At 35.2% G+C, this 15,615-nt stretch overlaps 1 protein-coding gene across 15 annotated transcripts in view; it reads right to left on the reverse strand.

Annotated features, from left to right (window-relative positions):
- PPP2R2A (protein phosphatase 2 regulatory subunit Balpha) overlaps nt 1-15,615 on the reverse strand; it is an 83,710-nt gene that overhangs the window by 19,427 nt on the left and 48,668 nt on the right. For 9 of the 15 annotated variants that reach the window (XM_014845403.3, XM_070505177.1, XM_070505170.1 and 6 more), the window contains one exon: nt 11,223-11,320. In XM_014845403.3, coding sequence (XP_014700889.1) covers nt 11,223-11,320 — 98 coding nt within the window. The remainder of the gene's footprint in view (nt 1-11,222; nt 11,321-15,615) is intronic. The other 6 variants (XM_070505179.1, XM_070505176.1, XM_070505172.1 and 3 more) reach the window with 1 other exon arrangement.

Below are 15,615 nucleotides of genomic sequence, written 5' to 3' on the forward strand. Positions count from 1 at the left end.
ATGACAGCACCGTTCTCCACATGAACTAAGTACAGTGAGCAGATAAGAAGAAAAGGAAACATAATCCCATGGCTTCAACACTGTGCCACTTGAACAAGAATGCATAAAAGAATGTTTTTGTTTTAAAAACTCTTCTACAATCGTAGAGAATTGTGATACATTCTACAATGCCTCATATTTGGGTTTTCTTGCACAGCTATTTGCACCTCCCTCTTTTTTCCCCTAGCTTGCCATTATGATCACTAAGAGAGAATCTCTTTACTTAACCATACAATCTACCTGTGTAAAATTTTCTATAATAAATTTACAAGTGCTTTACCCCTACCTGTAATAATGCCTAACATATAACAGGCATTCAATATAGATTTTCTAAATGAACAATAATAACAGTAAAAACAATGAATAAAAGGTGGTGCTGGTATGGTAATGGGAGATTGGAGTTAAACTGGTGGACAGAGTTTGGTGCAGAAATTACAAGGAATGGGTTAAATGCACACATAGCAAGACAGAAAAATCTTGAAAACATAGCTCTTAGTGGAAAAAAAAGTAGGACATAATGAGATGCGAGACAAGAGTATTCTTCACATACATTTAAAAAACAGTACACAAAAACAAAATTACCATTTTCAACATAGACAAAACAGAATTCATAAATATATAAAGAATACTATTATCACGATCAGAATTTAAAGCAAAGTAAAGAAGACAGTGTGGTACTGGCAAGAGGACTGAAAATATATCAATGGAATACAACAGGTGGCCCAGAAACAGGCCTGAATTATGACAAAAGCTGCCCTGCTGCACAAGGATGGTCTTTTCACTAAATGTTTTTTGATAAAGTGGCCATTCATATGTAAAAAACTAACCTTGACCCCTACTACCTCAAACCACACATATAAATTGATTGCAAGTGAATCAGAAATATAAATGTGAATGTTCAATAATTAGGTTCTAGGACAACACAGTCTGACAGAGCTTTCTGCACTGATGAAAATACTATTTATCTGTGCTTTTCCATATGGTAGCCACCAGCCACATGTGGTTATTAAGCACTTGACATGTGGCTACTGTGACTAAGGAAGTAAACTTTGAATTAAATTTTAATTAATTAAAATTTAAATTGCCACATGGAGCTAGTGGTTACCACACTAGACAGTGAAGTTCTAAAAGATAACAGGAATATATATCTTCCTGATATTTCTTACAGAGGACAGAAAAAGCAATAAGCCTAAGGGAAACAAATGATAAATTGTATTGCATTTATATTAATAATCTGTTTGTCAAAATATACCACTCGGAAAAATGAAAAGGCAAGTTGTAGAATGGAAGATACTTTTAACAAATATAACTGACAAAGGGTTCATACTCAAAACGTGTAAAGCAAGCCTACAAATCAACAAGAAAAATGACAGACAACTCAGTAGAAAACATGTGAAAGAGATTTTAGTAGGCACTTCACAAAAGATGATATCCAAATGGCCAATAAACGCATTTAAAAATGCTCAACCTCAGTGTTAGTACAAATTAAAACCACAATTAAGATATACTCATAACCTCCAACAAAATGTTTGAAATTTTAAAAAGACCAACAATAGGAACAGCCAGAATTTTCATATATTGTTCATGAGAATAAAATTGGCAGAAATCACTTTTTACTGTGATGTCTACTGAAACTGAATGCCTACCCCATGACACAATAATTTCACACATGACTATGTGCACCAAAAAACATGATCACCAGAATGTTCACAGCAGCATTATTAATAGCCACAAACTGAAACAACCAAATGTCTGCATCTAAAATATAACAGACAAATTGTGGTATAGTAATACAAAAAAACATTATATAGCAATGAAAATCAGCAAATTATATCTGCACAAACATAATACTGAGCAAAAAGGCCAGGCACAAAATACTTACAGTATCCTTCCATTTATAACAAGTTCTAAAACTACAGGCCAAGCTAAGTGTCAGAGGACAGGCTTGTAAGAGGCTAACAAGGGGAAGAAGGAGAAATTAGGACTGGAAGGGGAATGAGAAGGGTTTAGGGAAGGGGGAGAAGTTCTGTTTCTTGACCTAGATGTCTGCTGCATGTTAATCCACCAATGTTTTGTGTACTTTTCTACATAAAGTTTTAAAAAATACAGCTCACAAATGGTACAGCTGCTTTGAAAACAGTATGGAGGTTCTTCAAAAAGAATTAAAAACAGAACTACCATATGATCCAGCAATCCCACTTCTGGGTATAAACACTAAAGAACTAAAAACAGGATCTCAAAAAGGCTATCACAATTGTCAAGAGGTAGAAGTGACCTAAATATCCATTGATGGATAAATGAATAAAGAAAATGTGGTACACAAACACACACACACACACACACACACACACACACAGGAATATTATTCAGCCTTAAAAAGAAGAAACTCCAGTTACATGCTACATGAATGAACCTTGAGGGCATTATGCTAAGTGAAATAAGCCAGTCACAAAAAGACAAATATTGCATGACTCCACTTACATGAGGTATGTGAAGTAGTCACGCTCAGAGAAACAGACAGTAGAATGGCGGCTGCCAGGGGCTATGGGGAGGAAGAAGGTAGCAAGTTGTTCAGTGGGTATACAGTTTTAGTCATGTAGCATCGGGGAGTTCTAGGGACCTGTGCACAACAATGTGTATGTGGTTGGCAATACTGTAATGTACACTTGAAAACTGCTGGGGGGTTGAGTTATATGATATTCTGCCACAATTAAATAAAAAACAAAATACATATTACAAGAACACATTCAAATGGTTATCTTTGCAGGGAGAGGTGAATGAGACACATCATGGGAACAAAAAGGAAAACGTATGCGTGCCTGTACACCTATGTGCACATGTGTGTTTGCTTAAAGAAGGGCCATGACCTAGAATAGTAACATATCATGAACTCAAGCACACCCCCAGGGCTGGAACAAACCAAAACAGAGGACAACAGTAAAATCCAATGGTGTTAAAGCCAACCATTTGGGAAGAGAACTGAAACTTCACTTCTTACAGAAAAGTAAACTGCAGAGGGAATAGTTAAATGTTCAAAAGTAAATAAATAAAAGCAGCAAAATAAAGTACAATGGTGAATTTCTACATAATTTTGAAGTGAAAAGGTGCTTCATAAAAATCAAAGCAAAGAGCAAAGAAAGGTTGACAGATCTGACTAGGTAAGAAGTAAAATATTTAAAGGTTGACAAAAGTATAGTGGGGAGAAAAGCGTATCTTAAAACAACAGGTTACTATCTTTCATGTATACAATGTCCTTAAAAATCACTAGGAAAAATATTAACACCCTCTCTTGAAAGATGACAAAGGTCAAAAATTGACATAAAAAACGGTCAGTAAACATATGTATGACTGCTTATCATCACTGGTAATCAAAATTAAGGAATGTTTTGCCCTTAAACTGGTGAAGAATAAAAAACCATGAAAACGACCATTGTCTCAATGATGGGAATAGGGACAGTCATATATACTGGAAGAACTTTATACAGCTTTTGTGGAGGATAATTTGTCAATACTCATTGAAAGCCTTAAAAAATGTAGATACTCAACAATTCCACTTCAAAGTATAACCTAATGAAAAACAATGTATGCAAAGATGTATAAACAAGTTAATGCACCAACAACCTAAATGTCCATCAGGTCAAATAAATTATGAAACATTACAGAGCCAATTAAATTCATATAGCAGATCAATGTTTCTTAACCATATTAACTTATGTGCAATGCTTCCTGCTACTATCTTCTGCAGATTCCACAAGCTACATGTTTATTAAACTTTGTCACTTAAGTTATAAAAACAGACTGGATAATGTTCTTCCGACCACACACACACACCTTTCCACTCAATGGTTCCAACAACAGGCTCTTCACTTCCCGGACTGAGGGGCAATATTTCAACCTGAGAAAACATCACTGTGCATTGTGCTCTTACTAATTTCCTTCTTTCTTAAATGAAATTAGAAAACATTTACTTTGCTCCTTGAAAAAAACATTAAAACTTTCAGAAAACTTTAAGTATATTTTATTACATTCATTTCACATAAAAGAGAATGGATATTTTTTTCAGCCCCCAAACAGAACACTACTAAAACTTACTGTTTATTAACGTTCCTTTAATCTTACATTTGTTATAGGCAATCGTTTATTTTATATTTCAAAGTAGTTTAAAGAGTTTTAGAGTCTTGCGAAGTGGCCATTCAGGGACAGTGACAGAAACGTACAAAACAAAATCAATTCATATCTGATAACAAACCACTATCAATGCACTTAGCAAACAAGGGAACTTTCCAGAACAAAGCAAAATACAGCACAACCAATGATGTAAGCAGAAAAAAAAATTTCAAACTTTCCTAAACTGATCACAAATGATGACGGTAGCAGTGAGTACTTCAAGAGTTTGGGGGATCTTATTAAATTATATTCAATACTAAGCTAATGCTCATCCACTGAGCGCCTATTATGTACTATAGTAAGCAAAACACAATTTAGAAGAACATCAGTCAAAGTTTCCTAGACACAAAACTATAAGATAGTGGAGGAGAGAGAAAGGCTAACACAATTAGAAAATCAAATCAAGTATTATTCTTTGCCTATAGTATCTGAATAAAATTTAAAGGAGATTTATAAGTTATAATTAATATAATACTTTAACATGTCATAAAATCTAAAATTGTTAATGTGCTATCCAGATCATCTAAATAGCTAAAATGTCTTAGTTCTAAACCATGCTTTAGACTAAGGGATGAAGTTACATAGGATGAATGCTTATTTACTGAAGGTTTTGCATGCTGCTTAAAGGAAAAACAAAAACCCACACACACAAACTTTGCCTCCTCAGACCACAGCCTTCTTCCCGTTATACATCACTGAAAAAGAAGGTAGATCTCAATGCTCTCTGATCCATGTTTCTCTCAAATAGGAATTCAACTTAGACCTTTAAGGAGTTGGTTTCTTTCTCATACAATATTTAGCAGATGAGCCTACTTGAGATTTAAAACGAAAAAAAAAGGAGGAAAGAAAGAGAAGATTTTTACTAATTGTCTATTTTTACCTTGCAGGTTCATAATGTATGACAATCCTCTGGACCTTGACTTCCTCATATGTCAAATAGACTTTACCCCCTCTTACTTCTGAAGTGACAGGGCATTTTTAAGAATTAAATGAGAAAGTGAGCAATGTTCAAATATTAGTTTCCATTCCGGAGAGGGACCAAGTCCAGGGAATCCACATTACGCCATTTAGAGACAGCAGGACGCAGCTAACACACAACGGCCTGGAATTAATTCAAGGAGCCTAATTTCAGTCTCTTCTCTGTGTCTCAGCCGGAAAAGTGACAAAGAAGATAAAGACTGAACCAGATGATCTTTAAAGTCTTATCCACTGGTAATATCCTAACAAGCTAGAAACACACACACACACACACATACACTCTCTCTCTCTCTCTCTCATAATTTGACTATAAGGTGAAGTTCGCTAGAAAATTTGACTTTGCAAGGCCGCAAGTCAAATCCTCCTTAATAACTAAAGCTTCAAATTAGGAAACCTACAATCACCTTTATTCTGATTAAGTGTTTACTTTGAAAGAGCCTAAAAAGATATTTGAGAAAGAACCCAATTTCAAAACATTTCAAAACCTATCTACACAGCTCAATCACAATACAGAATAGAAAAGATCAGTAGATCAACATCCTTAAGGCATTAAAAAACTAAAATACAGTGAAGTCTAGCTGCAACTCCATAAAACAATGTTCTGTCTGATAAAGGTGCATTTATTAAAATCAGTGTAGAAAAATTTTCAATAAATAATGTAATAATCTGCCTGGCAATTTGGGAGTGGTAAGGGAGGTAAAAAAAGGAAAGATCTGTGTATCACATAATTTAAGGTAATAAATTCCAACTAGATAATGAATTCAAATGGAAACAAAGTATGGGTAAATGTTTAAATAATTTAGGGGCAGAAAAATCAACAAAAATAAACAAAAAAGTAAACAAAACTTAAATGCAGCCAATCTACAAAACTGAAATACATACTGTCTCATGAGAAAGAACTGATGCCCTCACAATACACGGCCAATACAAATCAATTCAATAAATACCCCATTCGAAAAATAGGGCATAGAGCAAACAATTTTAATTATTGGGAGTATTAGGAGGTAAAGGATAACTAAAACCCAGTAAAATATCTTTTCAACTACCAGTTTGTCACTTTTATTTCTTGTTTCACTGTATTTAAAAGAGGGAAAAAATTACCAACAACTCAAGGGGAAAGGGGCAGTCTCAAAACTTTTGGTTGAAGTATATGACTTGGTAAAATTTTCTGGAAGGCGTCTGGGAATGTAAGCCTTAAAATGTACATACCCTTTGATCCAGCTATTTTCCTTCTAGAAACACTCTAAGGAAATAATAAGTGCTTCAAAGATTCAACTACAACGTTTTCAATGTCTTTTATGATAGCAAATAAAAATAAAAGACAGAAAACAAGAACTAAACAATCTAGGTATCTAACAAGAAAGACTACTTTATAAAGAAACTTCAGCACAGCTCCTTAACGGAGTATCATGTAATGATTAAAGATGATTTAGAACACAGTATGTGAGGAAAAAAAATTATACAACCCTAAATATATTATAATCTCATTGTAGAAAGATAGGCCTTTGATATACACCAGAAATGCCTGTTTTTGTTTGGTGTAATTACAGGTGCTTTCTTTGCCCCTTGTCCATATATCCTAAATTGTCTACAATGAGTATGATGAATTTTAATAAGTAATTTTTAATTAAATAACCTATGATAAGAATACAATGAAGCAGCATTTTATGTGTGAGATTTGGGAAAAGATGATGTGAAGAAAAAAGTAAGTAAATTCTAAAATTACTGGGTATTATTAGTTTCACAGGTTTGGATCTGTTTCTTTGTTGGGAATTTTCTGGACAACATAAGAAATATCGTTAATTCAAATTTCTCAGCAACAGTTAAAATGAGAAAATTATTTTACTTTAATATGTCAAAAACATGCTTTAAAGATCTAATTTCTGGCCTTAAGAAAACTAACATTTAAAGGAATCCTATCTTGTCTAACAGCTGTTAGTGACATTCATACTGACATGCTCGGCAATCAGCAAAGGTATTTTAAATGATACACCACTTCCGGAAAAATATACTACTTTAATGAGTTGGAACCTCAAAATGAGTAGGTAACTGATAAGCATGTGATTCTGTGATAAGCATGCTTTCTAAGGTTTCTTCTATATCCCGTTAAAGAGTTTGGGGAATACCACATAAAGAACAAAAAATGAGAAAGATATCCTAGAAAGTTCCAGCAGTCCTAGAAAACAGAAAACAAAGGCTGTACAATGATCTGGAAAGAAATGAAAAAAGGAACAACTTCCCTTCTCAACTTCTCCTTAATTCTCCCTTAAAAAACCACTCTCCTTTAGCTTATCATGCACATCAGAAAGCCTGAGAGAAAACTCAAGGTCTGAGCAATCCAAAGTCAACACGAAACCAGCTTCTTAAACAACTGGAGTCACCTAATTTGAGCACCCATAGAAATAACTAAAGATCCCCTAAAATCTACAGAACACCACCTACTCTAAAAGTTCCTTAGAATCTTTCAAGAAAAACTGTATTAATAACTTCATTATCAAGAAGACCATATCCCACCATTTACTTTGTTGTCAAAAGCTATTATAGATAAGGTGTGAAAATAAGTTAGTACGATGGTCACCTATTTTAGGACATGCTTTACACAACACTGGATTAGATATCAAAGTTTTGGACCCTTACTGACCACGTGATGGGTGTGATACCTCATGGAAATCACTTTACCCTTATGCCTCAATTTCCCTATATGCGCTGCTTCTATCAGAGATTCTATCAAATAAAAAACTATTCAAACATATTAGTCATAAAAATACTATTAGGGCCAGCCCTGATGGCCTGGTGGTTAAAGTTTAGCACACTCTGCTTCAGTGGTCCAGGTTCCGCTCCCAGGCGTGGAACCATACCACTCGTCTGTCAGTAGCCATGCTGTGGCAGTGGCTCACACAGAAGAACCAGAAAGACTTACAACTAGGAAGTACAACTATGTACTAGGGTTTTGGGGAGGGGAAAAAACCCAAAAAACTATTAAATGACAGCAAAAAATGTTACAAGGTCACCAGGCTGAAATATATTTGAACTGAATGAATCAGTTTCTCTGACTGCGGAGTAGATGGACAGGCAGCAAGAGGTTCCCGTTAGGAGGACAGGAAGGGGATCTGCCATGAATGAAGGGTAAGAAGCGAGACAAAAAGGTGGTTTTTAAGATGGCAAGGTTGATGTGCCACATTCACTGCTGCTTCTGTATGACCTTTTCTTTTTAATTACAGATAATAAAAAGAGTGAGTGGAAATATTTTGGTCTCCAGGCAGGCGAAGTTCAGCAAGGAAACCTGCCACTGAGTGAGAGAATAATGCTACAACAGTGCAAATGCACATCGTGTGTGCCAACAGAGCTGGCATCATTATTTGAGACTAAGAAATGCCTGCTGGACAGGCACCAGTGTACCCTGGAACGTATGGATAATAGCTGTATTTGTTAGAAGCAGCTGGCCTAAAATTCAGAGATCCAAGTTCTAATGCCAAAGCTTTGCTATTAAACTAAGCAATATAACCTTGTTATATCAACTTTTCCGGGGATTATCTAAAAACTAGGAAAAGATCATCTCTAAGTTCTCTTCCACTTTTCAAACTGTAACATTATTTTACAGATGTATAGAAGTGAATTCTTAAAATCTAATATAAGCATGTTAGGCACTGAAATACAGGTGCCTCTAAGTGTAAGGTACTATAATCAATGATGTAGACACTGATTTTCCTGAAGATAGCACTACATTAGAAGGTCCAGTATAAGACAGGGCTTGAAAATGTGGAAAATAAATTAGGTAAAATGTGCCAAACTACTATTAACAAGATCAAGTTTTGGAGGGAAAAGTCAATTATTATGATCATCATTATTTAATCTATCACTTAAAAAGTACATTGATATTTACACTAAGTAATTCTCAAAAGACACACTACTAATCTGAGGTTCTAGATAATGAATCTCTGTCTTGAATTCTTAAATGCAGTTAAGAATGACAGATGCATGAAAAAGGAAGTCCTTTTTTCCTACCAGTGGCCCTTCTCAAAAAGTCAGTAATAGCACTTTAGAATCTTCAGTAGACTCTTCAGAAAAGCATCACAGAAAATGATTATTCTTTAAATTTTTTGGCCTTATTTTCCAATATAAGTAAAATGTCTGAGCAGTTTCAGTAACTCCACGTTAGACTTTTAATTCCAATTTAATATATTACTGACAGCCTTTAGGAAAATACTAAACTATTTCTTTGACTACATTTATCGACCCCCTATTAAAGCAAACATCTCCTCCATTAAATGAGTCTTTTTTCACGTTTGATTTTGACTGAAGAACAAACCACCAACTACAAAAGGTGAAAATGACCTCACTGTCAAGCAAAATATGACTCAATCAGCTTTTGACAACTTATGTTTTAAAATAATATAAAGCCCTCAGTAAAAATGTAAACTCTCTTAGAAACCCTCAATGTAAGCCCATGTATTATATACTTCAAGATGGAACTGATTAGGAAGCAAAATTAATTTTGAATATTTTTCTCCAAACACCTTTCTTTAAAACAAAAGCAAAGTGTAGAAAGCCATTAACTTTCAGTAAAAAAAAATACATTCAAGAGCAGAGAGTGCCTATGGGAAAGCCAGTTCTAAATTCTGAATAACAAAATTAACATTCACATTTTGGTTATCTAATAGGAAAGGCATCAAAGAACACTGAAAGATGACATGTCAGAAGTTCTGGGTTCTAGTTCTTGGTTCTGTCACTAAGTAATCAAGTGATCTTAATATCTTGACTTTCTCTGTAAAGAAAGGGAAATTGTATGATCTGTAAGGTTCCATTTCAACTCTTAAGTATTTCAATATTCTTATGGTCAAGTTTTTAGAAGCTTAAAAACAGGAAAAGAAAACTGATTTTGTCCCCCCTTCCCACAAGAACATTCTCTGTCAAGAAAAGCTTGACTCTTATTTTCATATCTTCTTCCAACCAAAATAAATAAATAAATAAATAAAAGGAGACATATTTAGTGTTTGTGCATCTTCTAATCAGACACTATTAATCATTTCTTTTAAAATTAAATTACCTACCTCACTGGGGTGTTGTGAGGATTAATTCATTAGTGTTTGTAAAGCACTTTGAGATCCTCAGGTCAAAGGCGCTATAGAAGTGCAAAGTAGTAGTATTATTACTAGATTCTTTGCTTATTTAAGGAATTTCACAATCCTTTAAAACCTGTGTTATGATTCAGATATCTATTTGTAAAACCCTGCAATTTATCCACATTACTTTTAACTTTCTGAATATATTATAAATAGACAGGGGCAGGATGTTTCAAAACAAATTATTTTAAAGGTTTAACTTTGATCCTCAAACAGTGGGAGAGAGCAAGGGAAAATTCTAGTGTGACAAATTTTGTTTAGCATAAAATTTAGTGAGAAATCTTGTCAATCGGATTTAGAAGTGTGCCTAACTTGTACTCAAAACAAAACAAAACCCACTTTAATCACAGATACTGTAATGAGAAATTCCTTTCTTCAAAGAGAAAAGGAAACAATTTTTAAAAGGTTATAAATTACATTACACGCTTATACATGCAACTGTCATTTAAAACCTTTGTATTTAAATCACAGTAACAGTATTAGTATGAACTGACGTAAAAATAATTGATTAGAACTTCTTTAAACTAGCCTCCCACCCCCAATTACACAAAGTATACTAAGCATTGAGAAGAGGTCAAAGCAATTTTGCTATATGGAGTTTTAAGAGAAAAAACTGAGGAGGGCCAAGGCTTCAAAAAAAATTAAAATCTTGAATTATTCCACCACTTCCCACCCCTTTCTCTAGCCAAATATTTTTACAATTAAAGCATTATGTTTTTAAATCAAAACCACACACACACGTACATACGCACAAAGCTAAGAGAACCAGAGCTATCTCTACATTGGATATTCTGCTTGACAAAGACACTTCTTTTTAAAAAAATGCCAACATCCTCTGATGAGATTCTCCAGTGCAACACAAGCTCCAGTCCCAAAAGCAAACTGAAATTTAGATATTAAACTTTAAATGCTTACCTCCTGCTCCTGTTGAAAGATGACGACTCTACCACCTTTATCTCCTGTTGCTAGTAATTCTCCAGAATGATTAAACTCTACTGTAGAAATTATATCTGCTGTATAATTGAAACAAAAACGAAGATATCAGTTTTTCTTTCCCAACTAACTACAGTTTAAGAATTTAACATGTTTTTCCAAACACATTCTAAGCCTATATTTATTTCATGAATACTTTGGTTCACTAAAAACTAATTATCCCCAGAATAAATCAATATGAAACTACTTTAACAAATAGGAACACAACAAACAATAAATATTAGTGGTTTATATTAATATTTCACTAAATTCATGAATGTAAAGAAATTAACAATTTGTGAAACATTCTATGATAGCATCATTAAACAAGAACAATTATCTTGCTAATCTTCTTTCTTATATACTTCTGATAAGGTTCTTTACACAAATCCAAATATGGTTTATAAAATTAAGGCAGATATAGCTGAAACAGGGAAAATTTATTAAATGTAAAAATAATTTCAGAAGAAATTTTAAGTCATAAATTAATAAATTCAAATTAATAAAGTCAAACAAAAATTTGCAAATAGAACACATTTATACCAGAAACGTTTTGTGCTATGCACCTTCAATATGCACAGCTCTTCTTGTGGCTCCCAAACACTGCAGGGACTACTAGAATCAGTCATGTTACACTCAAAGTCGGTGCTAACTTCACAGTCAAGTTCAAATAAAGTTATCGGGGGTTTTTTCCTTGCTTTTTGACACCAGAGCCATTTTCCTAAGAAAAAAACCTAAGTTACAGAATTGGGCATTAAGATGAAGCAATTACACTGTACAATTCACCATTGTTATGAACAAGTTCTTCACTATAAACATAGTATGCCAAATTAGAAAAGACCCCATTACATACATTTTAAATAAATAACTTTTTTTTTTTTACAGAAGATAAGGGTCATTTTCTGGTCTACATTAGCTCACTGTAAGAATTTAAGAATGGGACTTTATATAATAAAGAAGACTATATACCTTAAACTAAAAAATTTACTGACCAACGTATCTTAACAATAATCTGTCCAACACTGGATCTTATTTTCTTTTTAGTGATTTTTCCAAGTCCAGCTTGATTTTGGAAAGCTTTCTTTGCTTCCTCCATTGTCTAGGTCCAAGGACTTCACCCGTGTGGAACCCTCTGAAAGTTAAACACGCTCTCCCAAGAAACGGCACATGTTTATATTTAAGTGCACACAAAAATCTGCATACAATTCAGAGGGTCTGAACGGCACCCCACCTCCAGGTTAAACACCTTAACCCAGACAGCCCACCAAGGTCAGTGATATCAACAGGAAAGAAATTTATTGTTTACACTGCATGCATATGTAACACAAAGGCATAAAGCTGAATACACTGGATTACCCTGTAAAGCCAAACATGAATAAGTGCTTTTAAAAGCCATTCTATTAGGTGCTCTGTACTGTACTTCTGTGGTGAATATAATAAAGAATTAAAAATAGAGATAGTTCCTGCACTTAAAGCACAGTAGAGTACAGCTGGAGGGAGAAAATAAGTAGCAGCTAACTATATCAGAGCATACGGAGTCACATCTTATTCAAAAGTTAGGTTCTAAAATTAGGCAATAAGGTGAAAATCATACACAGTAAAAATTATCTTTAAATTCAAACCCCTCGGACAGGTATCACTTTGGAGATGCAAATTCTTTCTCTTCTAAGTCCAACTCAGCCAATTTCCCCACAGCATTAATAATTTGTGGTTCCTGTGGCTAACTCATCAAATGAACTAGTTTATTTAAATATAAAGTCATGCTACACCAAAAACACTTATCCTTGAATTCTAGAATATGCTCTTGGCTTGGTGAAATGCTCACAGCTGACACCAACACCAGATTTATTCTCCTGTTCACTCAATGGAATAATAGGGAGAGTTGGCTCAGTATTTAAATTCTTACATCTGTTCTCCAGGTCCAAATTACTGCATTCATCTAAATTAAAGTAATTACGACTCCTTGTTAGGAAGATGAACTGCTATGGTTGAAACTTACTAAAGCGATATGTCAACGTTCACAGTATGACTAGCCTGACTAGCCTCTCTGCTGAGCAGTAGTGAAAAGCAGGGGGAAAAGGTGTGCTGCAAGATGGGCTCAATTTCTAGTGGGGGAGAAATCTTCATCTTCCTTGGTGAGCTGGAAAGGAGAAAATCTAGAGATGATTACATCAGTAAGGAGATCATTATAATAAAGGATTGAGGAGATCTGGGAAGGGGGTAGTGGTGGTGGGGATTTCACACTTATTCTTAGAAGACTGAACAAGAATCAAGTAACAAAGTAGCAGGCACAATACCTACCCCAAAGTACTGACTCACATAGCTAGTTATAACGTGTTCACTCAATATGTGATGGGAGAGGAAGAAAGAAGCGTGTGTATACGTGTCTGTGTGCTCGTGGCGGGTCAAAAGGGCGGGACGGGGATGGAGAAAAGGACGGGGAGGGAGAGGGAACAGAAAGAAAAAGACCAATAACTTATTGCAAGATGCAACAGGAATAATACACCTGCTTTTACAACGTGTCACTTCTCATCCCAGGAATGGTTATTTTACAAGGAGACTTCCAGATAGTGATGATGTGTGTTTAGTACTGAACCAGCTTTGTAGCAAGGGTACAAAACTTAGCACAATGGAGACAGGCTGAGGAATCCTAGAGACAACTGGCCTAAATATCAAGAGATGCTCAATGTTAAGACAAAACAAGAATCGAACATTTACACCATAAAAAGTCAAGCTACTTTAAATCTTTGAGGGAGAACAAGATTGGGTGAAAGGCATACAATTTTCTCAATTTATAGATATTCTTCAGACACTGGTGTTTGTTAGTACAGTCATCCCTTGGTATCTGCAGGAGACCGGTTTCAGGACCCCTGGCAGATGCCAAAATCTGTGAATGCTCAAGTCCTTTAGTGGGCCCTCTGTATCCGTGATTTTTCCATCTTGGATTCAATTAACCTCAGAAAGTAAACATAGCACACGATCTGCGGTTGGTTGAATCTGCAGATGCAGACAGCCAACTGTATTTACCTTGCCAAAAGCCAATGAAAAAAGAGAAATTTTTAGAAATAGCCAACGAAGCCACTGCTTAATTGAACAGTGTAAAGAAATTTTATTTGGAGAAAGGGTGGGTGGACTGACTCGTAGCCGTCTTCCTGGGATTTGAGGGTTTTTTGGTGAGAAAGATTGGTCCTGAGCTAACACCTGTTGCCAGTCTTCCTCTCTTTGCTTGAGGAAGATTGTCACTGAGCTAACATCTGTGGCAATCTTCCTCTATTTTCTATGTGGGACGCCATCACAGTGTGGAATGATGAGCAGTGCATAGGTCTGTGCCCAGGATCCAAACCAGCGAACCCCGGCCTGCCAAAGTGGAGCATGCAAACTTAACCACTACGCCACCAGGCCAGCCTGCCTTCCTGAGATTTTTATGCTGCATGTATTTAATATATCCATATTTCAGAAGGTAAATTATTTTCCTGGTTTGTATGATGTCATAGTGTTCCTGTCTCTGCACCCCCCCCCAAAAAAAGAAAAAAGAAACACTGCGATTTCTGGATGCTTGGCCATCTGTATAAGTGTGAGAGCCACTGTATACATTTGTACCTATTTAATGTCCAAGTTTATGAATGCTTTTAAAGTTTTTCTGAGTTGTAAAATGCCAAGATCTCGCAAGGTCTCACTGGGAATATGACACATAAAAAGGATGAATAAAGGGAGAATGAAATCAAATTCCGCTTCTAGATCAAGACAAACATAGAGGAATCAATTATAGACAACACTATAAAACTGAGCTTTGAACCACATGTGCCACTGCATGTTAGTGTGCCAAGAGCAGGTTATGGGTGCCTGGATACTGCAGAGACGCAAATCTGTAATCTCCAGTTGTAAACAATCTTGTTTACCTCAGTGTGCCACACAAACATTACTATTTCCTAGTTGTGTCATGATGTGCAACAGGTAAGGAAGCATGGCTCTAAAAATGGTGCTACCAGATCATGCCATACCACAGGGTGGTCAAATACTGGTATCTGTGCTTTTGAAAGTAACAATAAATCTATTCCTAGAAAATAATCTTCTCATGTTCTGATGCCTATACCACTAACAAAAATTCGAGTGGATGATGGCAGAAAATCTATTAATAGCACTATTCAATAGAACTTTGTTACAATGGAAGTGTCCAATATCTGGACTGTCCAATACAGTAATCACTAGCCACAAGTGGCTCCTGAATTTTTAATTTTAGCCATATGTGGTTAGTGGCTACCATACTGGACAGCCTAGGTCTAAAACATTACAGAGTGGACATAGACTTTTATTGCAAAGCCAAAAACGCTGCAAC

Source organism: Equus asinus, chromosome 3 (genome assembly GCF_041296235.1).
Source record: "Equus asinus isolate D_3611 breed Donkey chromosome 3, EquAss-T2T_v2, whole genome shotgun sequence".
Taxonomy (NCBI): Eukaryota; Metazoa; Chordata; class Mammalia; order Perissodactyla; family Equidae; genus Equus; species Equus asinus.